Source organism: Nicotiana tomentosiformis, unplaced genomic scaffold (assembly GCF_000390325.3).
Source record: "Nicotiana tomentosiformis unplaced genomic scaffold, ASM39032v3 Un00125, whole genome shotgun sequence".
Lineage (NCBI taxonomy): Eukaryota > Viridiplantae > Streptophyta > Magnoliopsida > Solanales > Solanaceae > Nicotiana > Nicotiana tomentosiformis.
Window position 1 is genome coordinate 45,113 of NW_027174684.1, and position 19,689 is coordinate 64,801.

The 19,689-nt window shown below is 38.5% G+C and overlaps 1 protein-coding gene across 1 annotated transcript; it reads right to left on the minus strand.

Annotated features, from left to right (window-relative positions):
* Window positions 1-12,354: 12,354 nt before the first annotated feature.
* Window positions 12,355-14,249, minus strand: LOC138903906 (sesquiterpene synthase 14-like). The gene is made up of 4 exons (XM_070192479.1): window positions 14,146-14,249; window positions 13,846-13,984; window positions 13,155-13,403; window positions 12,355-12,768 (listed from the first exon to the last, which is right to left on the minus strand). Exons 1-4 carry the CDS (start codon window positions 14,247-14,249, stop codon window positions 12,475-12,477), a joined length of 786 nt encoding a protein of 261 aa, XP_070048580.1. The 3' UTR covers window positions 12,355-12,474.
* Between the last annotated feature and the right edge of the window lie 5,440 nt (window positions 14,250-19,689).

Here is a 19,689-nt window from a genome sequence, read left to right on the forward strand (position 1 = left end):
TTATAGAATTGATTCCTATAATCTTTAGTGATTGTATCGAATTATTTTGGCTAGATTCGAGCCAGACAAAGTTGGATAATTGTGGAAAAGGCCTTATAATGGATTAATTTAGAGCAAATTGAGGTAAGTCTCTTGTCTGATCTTGTGAGGGGAAAATTACCCCATAGGTGATTAAATTAAATAATTGTTGCTAATTGCGGGGGCTACGTACGCACGAGGTGACGGGAGTCCATGCGTAGCTAGTATTAATGCTAAAGTCCGGGTAGTTTAGGACTCAAAGCATGAATTACTTGTGTAAAGTGTATTCTTTATTTAATTAAATTATTTGATATATATATATATATATATATATATATATATATATATATATATATATATATATTGTGAATTGCTAGGAAAGATATTAAAAGATGGAAATCTCGTATGCTTAATTTTCTGTTTAAATTAATTAATTATTAAAAAAAATTGTTCTTCCTCCTGAATTTACCTTATAATAAATATACTCTCCTTCCGGAGGTACATAAGGAAATGTCTTCTTTTCTTGTGGAGTGGGCGGAAAGCCTCGGCAGAATAGATGCATCTATGGATCGCGTCGCATGTCCCTCAGCAGTGTACACGACACTCTGGATCGGGTCGTACGACCTTGGCAGAAATCGCGCTTAATATAATAATTATACGATACTTTGATAGTTTATTGTAGCTTGTGAAGCTAATTGATAAATTGAAAATCTTTGGAATTTAAAGAATTATTATCCCTGCTTGTTAAGGAATTATTGGTAATCCTATAAATGAGACTAATTGACAAATTGGAAATTTATTGAAATTGAAGAAATTTAATTATTTCTGCAGGTTAAATAAATTATTGTTATATTCTGTGAATCATGTTGATTTAGATATTCTAGTTTTATTTCAATTATTATTATTGACCCATAGTGAGTGTCAAAGTCGGCCATCTCGTCTCTACTATTTTGAGATTAGGCTTGATATTTACTGGGATACGTCATTTACGTACTCATACTACACTTGCTGTACTTTTTTTTGTGCAGGACCTGAGGCAAGTACTAGTGGGGGACCTATCGTCTTATACCCACGTTATCCAGAGGCATAGTGGTGAGCTGCCTTTTTGAGCCGTTCTGCAGCTACCAGTGTCTCTTCTTATATTTGTATTTTGTCTATTTTATTTTAGACAGTATTTGGAGTTTTGTATAATCTAATAGATGCTCATACAGTAGTGACACCATGTCTTGGCACACACATTGGTATTATTTTCTGGAATTTAAACTAATCGGTATCTTTTATATTTTCTTTAATATTGCTAGTAAAAGAATAAAATTACTTAGAAATATTTTTCTGAAAATAATTAATATATGTTTAATTTATTGATTGGCTTGCCTAGCTGTAGTGTTGGGCGCCATCATGGTTTATAGCTAAAATTGATTCGTGACAACATGGTATCAGAGTACTATGTTCACGTAGGTCTCACAGGTTATGAGCAAACCTAATAAGGTCTTGCGGATCGGTACGGAGACATCTGTACTTATCTTTGAGATGCTATAGTGTGTTAGGAAACTACCTTTCTTTATATTCCATCGTGCAATTGATGTAGTTCTAAATATCCTTCTCTTATTCTCTCACAGATGGTGAGAACGCGCTCTAATGAGGTTCCAGACCAGGGAAGAGTTACTCCCCCAGTTGCTAGAGGCCGAGGGAGGGCTCCAGCCCATGGTAGAGGGCGAGGATATCCCAGGACTATTCTAGTTATGCTGCCAGTGGGTCCAGTAGAGAACCCAATTGTTGAGGAACAGGGTTAGGTGCCTGTGGTAGAGCCAACTCCGGTGGACTTCACATCTGCACCGGGATTCCAGGATGTTATGGGTCGTATGCTGCAGTTCATGGACATAATGACTCAGGCCGATTTATTTCCGGCAGACCCAGCCACATCTCAGGCGGGCGGGGAGCACAGACCCCTACCGCACAGGCTCATAGACAGGAAGCTACTGTATATCAGACCTAGGGTGCATTACCCGTGGGTGGAGCCCAGCCAGTGGCAGCAGCTACACTTGAGCCCAGGCCAGCTGCAGCCGCTGATCCTCAGAAACTATTGGACAGGTGGACTAGACTACATCCTCCTGTCTTTGGGGGTGAGCAACATGAGGATCCACATGCTTTAATTGATCGATGAAAGGATAGACTGTACAACATGAGGATATTAGAGTCTCATGGGGTAGACTTTGCTACTTTTCAGTGGCAGCAACTACACTTGAGCCCAGGCCAGCTGCAGCCGCTGATCCTCAGAAACTATTGGACAGGTGGACTAGACTACATCCTCCTGTCTTTGGGGGTGAGCAACATGAGGATCCACATGCTTTAATTGATCGATGAAAGGATAGACTGTACAACATGAGGATATTAGAGTCTCATGGGGTAGACTTTGCTACTTTTTAGCTAGAGGGCAGAGCCCATAGAAGAGGGCAGAGCCCATAGAAGGTGGCAGTCTTATCTTCTTGGCAGACCAGCAGATTCTCCTCCCATGACTTGGTACAGGTTCACCCGTATCTTCTTGGACAGGTATATTCCACCCTCCCAGAGGGAAGAGTTGAGGTTTTAGTTTGAGCAGCTCCAGCAGGGTCAGATGTTAGTGAACGATTATGAGGCAAGGTTCTCTAAGTTATCTCGCCATGCACTTATGATACTCCCTACCGAGGCGGAGAGAGTGCAGAGGTTTATTACGGGTTTACACATTGGCTTTCAAGCCACTATGGCTCGAGAGGTTGAGATGGGTACTTCTTTTGAGCTGGTCGTAGAGATAGCCCGCAGGATTGAGGGTGTACGTCAGCGGAGTCGAGAGCAGGTTATGAGAGATAAGTGATTCAGGTATTCTAGAGAATTCAGAGGTGCTCCGTCTGGGGGCAGAGGTTAGTTCGTGAGAGGGCAGTCCAGCAGGCCCCTATATCTAGCACCACTGCCTCCTCGAGGTGCTCCAATGCGACCCTATCTTAGTGCTATACTAGAGAGTTCTTATCGCCCACCAGCTATTCAGGGTCCTCCCAGTGGGTATTCAGTTCCCCAGGGTCAGACTCTTAGTCAGCAGCCCATCGCACCGAAGAGTTGTTACGAGTGGGGGGATCCCTGTCACATACGAAGATTCTGCCTCAGGCTTCGGGGTAAACTAGTGCAACATGGTCAGCAGCCTATGATTATCGGACCAGTTTGTCCACCAGTTGTCCGGCCACTAAGAGGTGGAGGACAGGTAGGTAGGGGTCGTCCTAGATGTGGAGGTCATCCAGGCGGAGGCCAGTCAGTTAGCTCTCCAGCTCGGTTATATGCTTTTCTGGACATACCTGATGTAGAGGCCTCAGATGTCGTGATTACATGTATTATTTCTGTTTGCGGCAAATATGCCTCAGTATTATTTTATCCAGGATCTACGTATTCATATGTGTCATCTCTATTTGCTCCATTCCTGGGTGTTTCTTGTGAGTCCTTGAGTACTCCTATTTATGTGTCCCCTCGTGTGGGAAATTATGTTATTGTGAACCAGATCTTCCGGTCCTGTATTATTACATTCATTGGTTATGAAACTAGATCAGATCTTCTACATCTTGAGATGACCGATTTTGAAATTATTCTGGGCATGGACTGGTTATCTCCATATCATGCTATTCTAGATTGTCATGCCAAGACTGTTACCTTGGCTATTCCAGCATTTGCTAAGCTGGAGTGGAAGGGTTTGTCTGTTAGTTCATTTAATCGAGTTATTTCTTTTATAAATTCTCAACACATGGTTGAGAAAGGTTGTTGGTCTTATCTAGCCTATGTTCGGGATACTACTGCAGAGACTCCAGCTATTGATTTAGTGCCTGTAGTTCGGGAGTTCTCCGATGTATTTCCTTCAGATCTTCTAGGTATGCCACCTTATCGTGATATTGATTTCTGTATTGGCTTGGCTCCAGATACCCAGCCTATATATATCTCACCGTATCGCATGGCTCCGAAAGAATTGAAAGAACAGCTTGAGGAGTTACTAGCTAAAGGGTTCATCAGACCGAGTGTATCGCCTTGGGGTGCACCGGTATTATTTATGAAAAAGAAAGATGGAACAATGCGGATGTGTATTGATTATCGCCAATTAAACAAAGTCACTATTAAGAACAAGTACCCGTTACCGAGTATTGATGATCTATTTGACCAGTTGCAGGGTGCTAGGGTGTTCTCTAAGATCGACTTGAGGTCGGGGTACCATCAGTTGAAGATTCGGGATTCGAATGTTCCGAAGACTGCTTTCCGGACTAAATATGGTCATTATGAGTTTCTGGTGATGTCCTTCAATTTAACTAACGCCCCGGCAGCATTTATGGATCTGATGAACATGGTATTCAGGCTATATATTGATTCGTTTGTCATTGTCTTCATTGATGACATTTTGATCTACTCGCGCAGTAAAGAGGAGCATGAACAGCATATGAGAGTAGTGCTTCAGACATTGCGGGAACAAAAGCTATATGCTAAGTTCTCCAAATGTGAGTTTTGGCTAGAGTCTGTAGCATTTTTGGGGCATATTGTATCGGGCGAAGGCATTAAGGTTGACCCCAAAAAGATTGAGGCAGTTCAGAATTGGCATTATCCCACTTCGGAGACTGAGATCAAGAGTTTTCTGGGTTTAGCAGGTTATTATCGTCGGTTCGTGGAAGGTTTTTCATCTATTGCAGCACCTTTGACCAAATTAACCCGGAAGGGTGCTCCGTTCTGATGGTCCGGTGATTATGAGGTGAGCTTTCAGAAGCTCAAGACAGCATTGACTACATCACCAGTGTTAGTGTTGCCTTCCAGTTCGAGGATGTATATAGTGTATTGTGACACTTCACGCGTTGGCTTGGGTTATGTATTAATGCAGGAAGGGCGAGTTATTGCATATGCTTCACGTCAGATGAAGCCCCACGAGAAGAATTATCCGGTACATGATTTGGAGTTAGCTGTGATTGTTCACGCTCTAAAGATTTGGAGGCATTATCTTTATGGTGTGTCTTGTGAAGTTTACACTGATCATCGCAGTTTGCAGTATTTGTTCAACTAGGGGGACCTAAATTTTAGGCAGCGCAGATGGATGGAGTTACTGAAAGATTATGATATTACTATCCTATATCATCCAGGCAAAGTAAATGTGGTTGTAGACGCCTAGAGTAGGAAGGCAGAGAGTATGGGTAGTTTGGCATTCATTTCAGCAGAGGAGAGACCATTAGCTTTGGATATTCAGTCCTTGGCCAATAGACTTGTGCGGCTGGATATTTCAGAGCCTAGTCAAGTTCTTTCATGTGTTATAGCTCATTCTTCACTATTTGAATAGATTAAGGTTCGTTAGTATGATGATCCACACTTAATGGTTCTTCGAGAAATAGTACTATGGGGTGGTGCCAAGGAAGTTACTATTGGAGCAGATGGTGTTCTGCGACTCTAGGATCGTCTATGTATTCCTAATATGTATGGACTGAGGAAAAAGATCCTAGAGGAAGCACACAGTTCTCGGTATTCTATTCATCCAGGTGCTACGAAGATGTATCATGACCTGAGGCAGCATTATTGGTGGCGACGAATGAAAAAAGACATAGTTGAGTATGTAGCTAGGTGTCTAAATTGCCAGCAAGTTAAATATGAGCACCAGAGGCCAGGTGGCTTACTTCTGCAGATAACTATACCAGAGTGGAAATGGGAACGCATCACTATGGACTTTATAGTCGGGTTGCCGCGGACCATGCGAAAGTTTGATGCAGTTTGCGTCATTGTCAATAGGTTGACCAAGTCGGCACACTTTATTCTTGTTGTGACTACGTACACTTCAGAGAGGTTGGCCCAAATATATATTCAGGAGATAGTTTGATTGCACGGTGTGCCAATTTCTATCATATCAGATAGAGGCCCTCAGTTTACTTCACATTTCTGGAGAGCAGTACAGAGTGAATTGGGGACCCGTGTAGAACTCAGCACAGCCTTTCATCTGCAGACCGATGGGCAGTCAGAGTGGACAATTCAGATTTTGGAGGATATGCTCAGGGCATGTGTGATTGTCTATGGAGGTCAGTGGGATCGTTTCATGCCTTTGGCTGAGTTTGCTTATAATAACAGTTACCAATCCAGTATAGAGATGGCTCCATTTAAGGCTTTATATGGTCGGTAACGTCGTTCGCCCATCGGGTGGTTTGAGCCTGGTGAGGCTAAGTTATATGGTACTGATTTGGTGAAGGATGCCTTGGAAAAGGTAAAGTTGATTCAGGAGCGACTTCGTACAGTGCAGTTCAGACAGAAGAGTTACGCAGATCAGAAAGCACGAGATTTATCATTTATGATGGGGGAAAGAGTTCTCTTGAAAGTTTTGCCGATGATGGGAATCATGAGATTTGGGAAAAAGGGGAAATTGAGCCCAAGGTTTATAGGCTCATTTGAGGTATTGAGACGAGTTGGGGAGGTTGCTTATGAGCTTGCCTTGCCTCCCAGTCTATTAGGAGTTCATCCAGTTTTCCATGTATCTATGCTCCAGAAGTATCATGCCGACCTATCACATGTGTTAGACTTCAGCACAGTTCAGCTAGGTAATGGCTTGTGTTATGAAGAGGAGCCAGTTGCCATTGTTGATAAATAGTGTAACGACCCGGCCGGTCGTTTCGAGAGTTATAGCCTCGTTTCCCCCATTTCTGCTTCTTTATGTGTTATTTAGTTGCATTGTGTTGTATCGGGTTGGTTGGTTCAGGTCCGGAGTGTTTTCAGAGTGGAATGAGACACTTAGTCTCTTATTTAGAACCTTAGGTTGGAAAAGTCAATCGGATGTTGACCTATGTATAAACGATTTCGGAACTTAATTTTGATGGTTCCATTAGCTTCGTTAGGTGATTTTAGACTTAGGAGCACGTCCGAAATGTGATTTGGAGGTCCAAAGTGGAATTAGGTTTGAATTGGCGAAAGTTGGAAATTTGGCGATTTCGGTCAGCAATGAAAAATTTGATATCGGGGTCAGAATGGAATTTCGGAAGTTGGAGTAGGTTTGTAGTGTCATTTGTAACGTGTGTGCAAAATTTGAGGTCATTCGGACGTGGTTTGGTTGGTTTCGGCATCAGTTGCCGAATTTGGAAATTTAGAAGTTCTTAGGCTTGAATCCGAGGGTAATTTGGTGTTTGGATGTTGTTTTGAGTGATTCGAAGGTTCGACTAAGTTTGTATGTTGATATATGACTTGTTGCTATTTTTGGTTGAGGTCCCGAGGGCCTCGGGGTGATTCCGAGTGGTTAATGAATTTGTCGAAGTTGGAAAATGCAGCTGATGCGGAAAAGGGGACGCTGGGCAGGCTTCGCAGAAGCGGAAGGAAAACGCGCAGGAGTGCTTTTGCAGGCGCAGGGTTTTGGGCCGCAGATGCGGAACCTAGGCTCCTAAGTGAGTTCCGTACCTGTGATGGATTTTTCGCAGGTGCGGTGGCGCAGAAGCGTGAAATTTGTCCGCAGGTGCGAAAAACCTGGGCAGAAACCATAAATAGAACCCTTCACGAATTTGGTTCATTTCCACCATTTTCAAGTCGGTTTTTGGAGCTTTTGGAGTGAATTTGAAGGGAGATTCAAGGGCTATCAGTAAGGTAAGTTTCTTGAGCCCTAATACTAGTATGTATGGTGATTTACCGTTGTTTAATCATGTAATTAGTGAAAATGAGGGGTTAGGGCTTGGGATTTTGAAAAGTTTAATTTAAGGATTTGAGGGACCAAACGGTGTCGGATTTTGTTAAATTTTATATGTATGGACTCGTGAGTGGTTGAGCTTCCTAGTTTTGTAAATTTTGTTGGATTTTGAGACGTGGGCCCGGAGGGCGGGTTGAGCCAATTTCGGGTTTTGGGCTAATTTGATAGTTTTTCTTGTGGAATTTATTCCATTAGCATATATTGATCGTATTGTACTGGCTTACCGGTTTGAGGTAAGTAACAATTGTGAATCTAGTCCTGAGGGTATAAAACCCCGAATTTCGTATCATTCTACTATTTTGAAGTGACGCACATGCTAGGTGACGGGCGTGTGGGCGTGCACTGTTGGGGATTGTGACTTGGTCCATCCGTAGCAACTGTAAAGTTGCCTATGTTGTTGAAATTATATGTTTTAGAAAGAGTTCTTGTAAATTGGGTTGAATGCCATGTTTGGGCCTTGTGCCAGTGTTGTTTGGACCCTTAGGGCCTTTTATTACTATCCCTTCACTATTTTCGATTGAAAGTTTATACTCAGTCATGGTTATACCTTTTTACTGCATAACTCAGCTTTCCTTACTCTATTTTGATGCATATAAATGTTGTTTTGGGCTGAGTACCCTGTTTTTACTTAAATGCTCGAGTGGCTTGAGAGGTTTATGACTGAGTGAGGTCGAGGGCCTGATTTGTAAGGATATTTATGGGATCGGGCTGCACGCCACAGCATGTTTGATATAGGCCGAGGGCCTGAGTAATTTATGCCATTATTTGGCTTGATATAGCGCTTGGGTTGAAGGAGCCCCTCTGGAGTCTGTACACACACCCAATGAGAGCAGGTACCTACTGAGTGCGAGTGCCGAGTGCTGAGTGACTGGGAGGCATGAGTGATTGTGAGGTATGCCCGAGTGGCATAAGTGATTATGAGGTATGCCCGAGTGGTATGAGTGACTGTGAGGTATGCCCGAGAGGCATGAGTGACTGTGAGGTTTGCCCGAGGGGCTGTATATGAGTGATGTTTTGCCGGGGGACTGTTTATGATTTCATCATTTTTGCTCACCTTTGCATTGAGCCTCTGTTTGAAAACTGTTGAAAAATATCTTTAAATGATTTTACTGGCACTAGGTTTAAACAAGATGATTTGATTCAAACACTGATTTTGCATGTTGTATTTTACTGAAATTTCATGATATGAACTTTATATGCTTTATTGCTCGTCACTACTGCTCAGTATCTATTTATTGTTGTTACTTACTGAGTTGGTGTACTCACGTTACTCCCTGCACCTTGTGTGCTAATTCAGGCGTATTTGGACACGGTAGTGGCTGTTGACTATTCCGATTGCAGATATTTTCGGGGATAGCAAGGTAGCTGCCTGACGATCGCAACCCTGCTCTTCTCCCTCTTATCTTCCTTTAGTTGTATTTAGCTATGTTTCAGACTATGTTAGACTTGATATTGTCAAACAAATTGTAGTAGATGCTCATGACTAGTGACACCCCGATGTCGGGCTTTTCTTTTCTGCATTTTTTTTTTAATTTGAACTCCTTTACGAAGGTTTTTATGCTAAATAGCCTTGAAATTATCCTTGAAATGAAAATATCGGTTCGTTTTGAAATGAGTCGACTTGCCTAGTTCCACGATAGGCGCCATCACGACAGGGGTTAATTTGGGTCGTGACAAATAGGTTCGCCAGTTGAGGTCCAAGAGGATTTCTGCAGTAAAAGTCCAGTAGAGGGGCCAACCAGTCGAGGAAGAGACTTGGGAGGCCGAGGAAAATATGCGGAGCAGATATTCACACTTATTCAGTACTTCAGGTATAATTTTAAACCCATTCAAGGACGAACGTTTATTTAAGAGGTGGAGAATGTAATGACCCAACCGGTCATTTTAACTTTTAGAACTTCGTTCCCTAAAATAAAACTCCCCCTCTGTGCTTTTAATGATTTATGACTTGCGGGGATGGTTGGTTCGGGATTTAAAAGTGTTTGGGTTGAAATCGGAACACTTGGTTCCTTAAGTTAGCCTTAAAAGGCCAAGTTTGACTTCGATCAACATTTTGAGAAAATGACCCCAGAATCGGGATTTGATGGTTCCAATAGCTCAGTGTGGTGATTTTGGATTTAGGAGCGTGTTCGGAATTGTTTTTTAAAGTTTGCAATTAAATTAGGCTTGAAATGGCTGAAACAAGAATTTAAGTTTGGAAGTTTGACCGGGGAGTTAACTTTTTGATATCGGGGTCGGAATCCAGTTCCGAAAATTTTCATAGCTCGGTTATGTCATTTATGACTTGTGTACAAAATTTGAGGTCAATCGGACTTGATTTGATAGGTTCTGACACTGAATGTATAAGTTGGGAATCTTAAGTTTTATTAAGTTTGAATTGGAGGATTATTATTAGTTTTAGCGTTGTTTGGTGTTATTTGAAGGATCGGCTAAGTTCGTATGATGTATTGGGACTTGTTGGTATATTTGGTTGAGGTCTCGAGGGGCTCGGGTAAGTTTCAGATGACTAACAGATTATTTTTTGCCTTTGGGATACTGCTTATAGTTGCTAGTATTTTTCTTCTGATTTCCTTATGCGCGATCGCGTAAGTTGGTCTGCGATCGCGTAGGGTAATTTGGGTAGAGGTAAATTTTTTCTACGCGATCGCGTGAATGGGGTTGCGATCGTGTAGGCTTATTTTGGGCAGCTAGAAATTCGTTCTATGCGATCACGTGGGCACGCCCACGATCGCATAGGTTAGTCCAGTCTGTGCATCACGATCACGTGTCATTGTTTGCGATCGCGTAGGAGAAACTGGGGAGGAGCTGGACCACGCGCTTAATGCTTCGCGATCGCGTAGTTTGCAGAGTCAGTGCTTCGCGATGCGTGGGACTTTATGCGATCGCGTAGGGTTATTTTCTAGGCAGTAAAATTTGTGCTATCCGATCGCGTGAGGAATTTCGCGATTGCGTAAAAGAAGTCACTGGGCAGAGAGATTAAGTTCTGAAAATGGGATTTCGACCCATTTTCCATTTTTAAAGATTTTGAGCTCGGATTTGGACGATATTTGGGAGATTTTGAGAGAAAACAATGGGGTAAGTGTTCTTAACTCAATATTGGTTATATTACCTGAATCCATCACTGTTGTTATCATTTAATTGGTGAATTGAGTTGGAAAATGTTTAAAAACCCTCTTGGATAGATTTAAGGATTTGAGGGCCGAATTGTTATCGGAATTTAGTAATTTTGGTATGGGTAGACTCGTGGTTGAGTCAGCGTTCATATTTCGTAACTTTCATCGGATTCCGAGACGTGGGCCTCACAGACGATTTTTAAATTAATTTCGGACTTTTATAGAAAAATATAGTATTTTCTTATAGAATTATTTCCTATAATTTTTAGTGATTGTATCGAATTATTTTGGCTAGATTCGAGCCAGACAGAGTTGGACAATCGTGGAAAAGACCTTCTAGTGGATTAAATTGGAGCAAATTAAGGTAAGTCTCTTGTCTAATCTTGTGAAGGAAAAATTATCCCATAGGTGATTAAATTAAATAATTATTGCTAATTGCGGGGGCTACGTACGCACGAGGTGACGAGAGTCCGTGCTTAGCTACTATTAATGCTAAAGTCTGGGTAGTTTAGGACTCAAAGCATGAATTACTTATGTAAAGTGTATTCTTTATTTAATTAAATTATTTGATATATATATATATAATATATATATATATATATATATATATATATATATATATATATATATATATATATTGTGAATTGTTAGGGAAGATATTAAAAGATGAAAATCTCATATGCTTAATTTTCTGTTTAAATTAATTAATTGTTAAAAGAAATTGTTCTCCCTCCCTAATTTACCTTATAATAAATATACTCTCCTTCCGGAGGTACATAAAAAAATGTCCTCCTTTCTTGTGGAGTAGGCCGAATGCCTCGGCTGGATAGATGTATCTATGGATCAGGTCGTACGACCTCGGCAGAAATCGTGCTTAATAATAATAATTACACGATACTTTGATAGTTTATTGTAGCGTGTGAAGCTAATTGATAAATTGAAAATCTTTAAAATTTAAAGAATTATTATCCCTACTTGTTAAGGAATTATTGGTAATCCTGTAAATAAGACTAATTGACAAATTAGAAATTTATTGGAATCGAAGGAATTTAATTATTTCTGCTGGTTAAATAAATTATTTTTATATTCTGTGAATCATGCTAATTTAGATATTCTAATTTTATTTCAATTATTATTATTGACCCATAGTAAATGTCAAAGTCGGCATCTCGTCTCTACCATTTCGGGATTAGGCTTGATACTTACTGGGTACACGTTGTTTACGTACTCAAAGTATACTTGTTGCACTTTTATTTTTGTGCAGGACCTGAGGCAAGTACTAGTGGGGACTTATCGTCTTACGCCAACGTTATCCAGAGATATAGTGGTGAGCTGCCTTTCTGAGCCGTTTTGCAGCTACCAGTGTCTCTTCTTATATTTACATTCTGTTTATTTTATTTCAGACAATATTTGGAGTTTTGTATAATCTAATAAATACTCATACACTATGCATCTATTAGATTTGCGAACGTGTTGATGGTCGAAAGTTAGCCCTTTTCTAGTAGTGTTCCTTAATAAAGCTGAAGATAATTTTTTCTCAAACATTAATAGTATACAAATCAATACATCATTTTTCACCATTAATCAGTAATAGAAGTACTTCTGTTATTCCTATGTTCTCAAACTAGATTATGCTCCAAATTATCCTCAAACATTGACAGGTTCAACAAACAACAGCATAATCTTGTCTTTAAATTCGCTTTGGGCACTTGCAAAATCATTTTCTTCGAAAATATATGCCAGGCGCGCAATATTTATAACTAGTTCGAGGACAAACGTTGGTACTTTGTCATGAGTAGAACAAAGGAAGTCCTTGTTCATGTCTTTCCAATTATTAGTGATTTTCTTCTGAGCCTCAGCATATGCATCTTGCTTTGAACCTCCAAATTCTTTCATGTAGCATTCTATGAATGAAGCTATATGCTTCCTTTGTTGTTCCAACTGCAGTCAATAGATTTCAATAATCAATATAAATATTATATGTGAGGGGCACGTTGAGAATATAATCAAATAAATGAAAAAGTAACTCACTCTGCGACTTAAGCTATTAGATGAGATGGTCATACAATTTATTTATTTTTGGAGAAAAAATGCGAAAAGAGTGCAGCCCGCTATGCTAAGCTCCCGCTATGTGTGGGGTCGGGGGAAGGGCCGGACCACAAGGGTCTATTGTACGCAACCTTACCCTACATTTATGCAAGAGGCTGTTTCCACGGCTCAAAACACGTGACCTCCTGGTCACATGACAATAATTTTACCAGTTACGCCAAGGTTTCCCTTCGGAGAAAAGGGTGCGAACTGAAAATTAAATATAGTGTAGTACTTACATTATGTCCAATACAATCGCCTTTTAATCTGTTGATTGCTGATGAAGCTCGAAGGATTAAATGCTCATTTATCATCCATTCAAAAGTCTCTTTGGCTATAGATTCCTCCATAAAACTCAAGGATGTTGTTGCAACCATCATACATGTAGTAGTTACATTTGCATTCTTCATATACTCGTCACATTTTGGAATATAGCCAACATTTAACCATTCTGCTTCCTTGAAAAATGCTCTAGCCAACTTTTTCATCTAAAAGGAGAATAAAACAAAAATATAGAACTATATAACGTTGAAGATATAATTAAGTCAATAATTAAAAGTGTGTTATCTCTAACATCTTAAGCTTTTAGATGAAACAATCATATAACTCTACATTACAAAGCTCCTATATCCGTATCGAGAATAATTTTCGCGTGCTTGTCACATGATAAAGAATCAGGCTCGCACGTAAGAGGGCGTGTTAAAGATATAATTAAATAAAATATGTATTTTCTCTAAGTATAGTTTAAGCTTTTAGACGAGAAGGTCGCACAATTCTTCGTAAGTATATATATCATGTCTTCTTTTAGATTTTGGATGTTTCCTTCCTCTCTAGTCTTTTCATTTCTTCCATATAACTTAGTTAATTAAACTAATTAATGAAAGTTATGGTAAGGTTTGATTCAAAAGAAATGAAGCTAAGGGAGCTTACCTCATATTTTGCATAGTAGAGACGGTCCAATTTACCTTCTTTGATAAATTTTTCTTCTATTCGAGTATAAAGGTCTGCAAGGGCTTGATAAGTAGGTTTCAGACTAGGTGGTACTGAACCGATGGCACTAATGTCACATCTGCACGTTAAGGGTTTGAACCAAAGTCACAAGCTAATTTTTAAATTTTTATACCAATCATCTCGTAAGAAAGTAACGTGTACTTAATTGACATATAATATTTTCTTACTCATCAAATAGAGAATTAAATGATCAATTATGTTTAAACGGTAAAAACTTACCCGCATCTATCGAATGCATCGGTAAAAGGAACAAGTTCATCATAAGTTGCATAAGCATCATAAGTGTCATCAATAACGGTGTATATGGTTAGTACTTTTGTCATCATTTCTCTCGCACGACTATATTGAGGCTCAAAGTAGATTCCTACGGTATAAAAGTAACACTTCACCAATCTATCTCTTGCATATGGAAATTGCTCTGTAAAATTCAGATCTTTCCACCACCTATAGTACAAAAGTATTGGTTAATTAGTTATATTTCTATTGCATTACTCGAAGTATATGCATACTAGCTAGAGGGGATATAGTGAATCTATTTTTTAGCAACCCGACCAAGTTAAACGACTTGGGTCATGACTTATTTATTGACTTGATTCAATGGATTGAACTCAAATGACCCAATTAATTACTGAATCAAAATGGGTAAGATAATGTTAATCGACAAGCCAAAATATAACACAAATCAAACATATAAAATCAAGTTAGAAGATTGAGAATTATGTAAATTTGGAAGATCAACATAAGCTACTACTTCCAGAAAAGTACATTAGCTTTCACGTTTCTTTTTTTCAAAATAAAGAAATAGAAAGGAGGAGATCGGTTTCGATGTGTTTTTTTTTTTTGGGGGGGGGAGGGGGGAGGGGGGTAAGTTATGACCATTTATTCGACCAATTTTGGCCCAAAAAGCTTTGGATCATGACATGTTTATCAATTGGGAAAAATATAAAATTAGTTGGTAAGTCAAAACTAATTGCATTTGTTATTTGCTAGTCAAAATATAAATATAATATGTATATTTTTTTTTGCAAACATGTATACAAAAAATATATAATTTATGGTTATTATTTTTTAGAGTAGCTAAAAATATATATTTCAGTTATCGTTACTTTGACCTATTATGACTTTTCAAAATGATATGCAACTCCCAATCGTTGGATTGTATCAATCAATTCAAGTTTTTGTGTACTATTATCTGGTGTTTCAACTAGCATTTGCCTGACTTTTTCTTTCAACTCTTCAAATTCAACTTTTTCTTGGCTACTAATTTCCTGCACCAAAAGTTAAAGCTTTATTTTTTGTAGTAAAATCCGGTCACTATGAGGATTGTAGAAATTCTTCCCCGTGTGGGTTGAACAATGCACAGGAAAGTAAAGAAAAATTTTTGCCGGAAAAGTGTGTTTATGCGGTCCATTATGCGACCACATAATCACTCTGCGGACCGCATAATGGCCGCAGAAGTGAGCAGGAAAAGGGCCATTCTGGCAGCAGCTATGCGGTCACTAGGCGATCGCATAACTGTTATACGGTGCATTATGCGACCGCATAATAGTTATGCGGACCGCATAGTGACCGCATACGCAAACAGATTTTTGATCATTTTTGTCAGCAATTATGCGACCATTATGCGGTCGCATATGCGACCGCAGAACCTGATTAGGAGCTTATTTTTGGGTTTTTAGTCGAATCGCAAATCTACTTCTAACTCACTTATGAAGAGTTGCATAGAAGATTTTTTTGATAGTTCTAGCACACATTTCCTTTTTCCTGTTTAGACTTTTTCCACAAGTGGTGATTTTTAGTACAAATTGCCCTCTCTAATTATGCTTGCTCATAGTTAGGGTCGGGCGGAGGTAGATGTCCAGAGGAGTTCGGTCGAATCAAATAGTTTTTGTTCAAACAGTGTGTTTATTTTAAAAGATTTCTTCTTACTTGAATGGGCAAGATTTTTCCAAAAAAAAAAAAAAAAAAATCAAGAACGCATTAGAAGAGTTGTGGAGGAAAATATTATAAATTTTCAACTTAGTGGGTGTTTGGACAAAAGAATTATAAAATTCCGAAAAAAAAGTATTTTTTTTTCAAGTGAAAATAGTATTTGAAAATTAGAGTTGTGTTTGTATATGAATATAATTTTGGGTTGTTTTTGAATTTTTGTGAGTGTTCTGAAGTGAAAATTTTGAAAAACAACTTTTAGAAGTTTTTAAAATTTTTAAAAAAATTCCAAAATCAAGCTGTGATCATTAGTATAAATTCTTTATAAAAACGAAAGAGGAAACAAAATAAAACTATAAGAACAATGTTTGCAAATAATTACAAACGCTCAAATCGACCACCAAGGTTGATTATCAAGTCTTAATGTCTTAATTATCTTATTTTTCCTAATATGTCTTAATTATTATTCATGAAAATCTATTTTTGATGAAAGTCGCTTGTATAATAAACGTGGATTTAATGCTCACTATCTTTTTCTCCTTTTCTTGAAGGATATGAGGAAATGATAACTCATTCTTTATACTTAGCTAAAGGTTTCTAGTCTGAATCTAGTAACCAAGTTCTTTCTATAGAGAGGCTAATTCACACATGAACGGATCTAGCATTGTAAATGTGTGTTGTTCATTTAAACATATAATTTTAACTTAGACCTGGATTATTTGTGTAAAGCTCACTGGAATTGCTACAATTATTGAACTATAAACTTAGAACTCAAATAAAGTATTCATAGAATTAAAATCTTGAATTTGCTTCTAAATTCGAGATTTGAAAATAAAGCCCTCTTAACAAAGAGGCTAAAACTAACGATGACAATTCAAATTAATTGGTACACTGAATACTCAAAGAAGACAAAAGAACAAACACCCAAACTGTCTTCTCTCTTCACCCAAATATTTAAATGAAAAACCAGAAAGTCCTTTTCATGAACTCTCAAGCATCTTGGTATACCGTAGGCAATCTACCTTGATGCAAGCATCTTCTCTTCCGTATTCACGCAGAATTCGGGGAAGGATCGCACCCAAAACGGTATAATGTAGGCAACCTAACCTTGTGTAAGTATCTTCTATTTCGTATTCGCGCATGATTCGTGAAGGTTCGCACTCAAAAAGGTATAACTTAGGCAGACTACCCTAACAGAAGCATTTTCTTGATGCTCGAACATATCTTCCTTCTTGTTGACCGAAAAACCAAACACATTATTAAAGTAACAAACCACCTAACCAACATAAAAAACCCCACCCCCACCCCCACAACCCCACATCTCCATTCTTCCTCTATTTATACACCCACCACCCTAACATCCCGACCCCCTAACCATCAATGGCTTTCCACCACCACTACTGACGAGCTAAAAACACAACATAAAATTATGTTCGCTAGTCGAATATAGTATAGAAAATATCGTATCCACAGGGATTGGATTTAAACAGTGTTTTCGTAGCTTCTAGTTTTAATTGCTATCCAAAATGATCAACAATTTAAAGTTGTGTGAATTAAAAACTAAAATTTACTAAAAGTCTAAACTATTGGCTAATGACAATTGCAACAAGAGTAAGCAAAGAGGATATCAGTGGGAGAAAATAGGGGTTAATTTGATAGGTACAAGATACTTGTTTGAGAATTAACTCTAGTTACTTCACTCTATGGTTCAAGTGAGTCTCTCGAATTAAACAGTATTTTCGTAGCTTCTAGTTTTAATTGCTATCCAAGATGATCAACAATTTAAATTTGTGTGAATTAAAAACTAAAATTTACTAAAAGTCTAAACTATTGGCTAATGACAATTGCAACAAGAGTAAGCAAAGAGGATATCAGTGGGAGAAAATAGGGGTTGATTGGATAGGTACAAGATACTTGTTTGAGAATTAACTCTAGTTACTTCACTCTATGGTTCAAGTGAGTCTCTCGAATTCACTCTATTATTAGTTCGAACGTTCAGTAGAAACTCCTCTCTCGATTAAATCTCAACCTCACAATATAAACTAAGTTAAGCTCAGTGAAGATATGCAAGAATTCGTAGTGGGTTAATCTTTAGGAGAACCTCTTTCAATTATTCTCCTAACTAGGTCTAAACAATAATTCAACCAGCCTCTTTCGATTACTAAGAGGAATCAATGAATTCAACCAACAAGATAATGCAAAATATCATAAATTATGCCTCTTTCGATTACATAAATATTTGAATATATATGCAATAATAAAAATACCCAAAATGATTCAATACATAAAACTAGAGTTAATATCCACAAACAATTCTCAAAACACAAAATCCATCAATCCCTAAGGAAGAATTACTCCATAAACATGGAGTAATTCATCACAATTAATTTTAAAGTAAATAAAAATATAAAATAATCCAAACCCTTGTCTTGAGTTGGGATTGAATGATGGATTCTGTGTGCTCTTCCTTCTCCAACTTCTCCTTAGCCTCCTTAAGTCTTAGATGTGTCAAAAATCTTCAAAATACTGTTTTTCCATGTATATATACCAAGTAGGGTCGGGCCCAAACGAAAACTCCTTCTCCTACGCAAAAAAGGACACTTTTTCCGGATAGAACGTGCGCGGCCGCGCACCTGGAAGTGTGCTCGCGCACTTGGCCGCATACTTTTCACACTGTTCTGCTCCATATGCGCGGTCGCACACTTACCGCGCACTTTTCACCCTGTTCTATTGGGTATGTGAATAAACGTAAAACATAAAAGTTGTAACCCTTTTAAATAGCTTTCCAATGATATATTGTGGAGCCAAAACAAATCTCTGAGAGAAATGTTATGTGCATTTTACTGGATACTGCGCAAGATGACTGCTCGATTCTTCGTTCGTTCTTAACTATCATCCGTTGATCCCCGAACACGATCCCGGCTTAATTCCTTGGGCTTTTACTCAGATTTCAAAGCTCCAAATCACTTAAATTCATTCCATAACATTTAGCTCGAAATCACTCCTACAAGGCATAAAACACATAATTAGTGCAAAATACTAGCGATTAAAGCTCAAACTCAACTAAAGTGCAGTAAATTGGAATGTAATAATCGACTAAAATATGAGATTATAGCCTACCATCAACTACCTCTTTCTCCACCTCCTCCTACTCTTAACTTCCCTTACCTTCACTTTCTCAGATGATGCTTCTGTTATGTCAAAACTTCTTACATCTCTTTCTCCACCACCTTCTGGTTGGTCAACTTCTCAGCCTTTCTGTACTTGGAAAAATGTCAACTGTGACAAATCTTCTACTACTGTAACTTCCATTAATCTTGATTCTTAATCAGTTTCTGGTTCTTTACCTCCTGAACTTAACCAACTTTCCAATCTTAAAACACTTTCTGTTCAAAACAACAAGCTTTCTGGTCCTATACCTTCTTTTTCAAACATGTCAAACTTAGCTGAAATTTTCATGGACAATAACCAATTCACTTCTATTCCTCAAGATTTCCTTTTGGGGGTTCCAAATTTATTAACTTTAAGTATTGGTGAAAATGGGAAGCTTTCTCCTTGGCAAATTCCTATGTACTTAACTGAAAGTACAAATTTGGGGTCTTTTTATGCTAGTAATGCTAGTATTATTGGTGTTATTCCTGATTTTTTTTATTCTTTTCCTAATTTAATGAACTTGAGGTTGTCTTATAAAAATCTTACTGGTTCTTTGCCTGCTTCTTTTAGGGGTTTTGAAATTAGGAATCCTTGGTTGAATAATCAGCTTAAAGGGTTATCAGGTACTATTAATGTGATTGAAAATATGACACAATTGTCTCAAGTTTCGTTACATGCTAA

Excerpts from the sequence above, each read along its gene's own strand:
- LOC138903906 (XM_070192479.1), bottom strand. The coding sequence starts at position 14,249 with ATGACAAAAGTACTAACCATATACACCGTTATTGATGACACTTATGAT. Across the intron at positions 13,985-14,145 it reads GATGCATTCGATAGATGCGG|ATGTGACATTAGTGCCATCG; the intron begins GTAAGTTTTTAC and ends CTTAACGTGCAG. Across the intron at positions 13,404-13,845 it reads TCTACTATGCAAAATATGAG|ATGAAAAAGTTGGCTAGAGC; the intron begins GTAAGCTCCCTT and ends TTCTCCTTTTAG.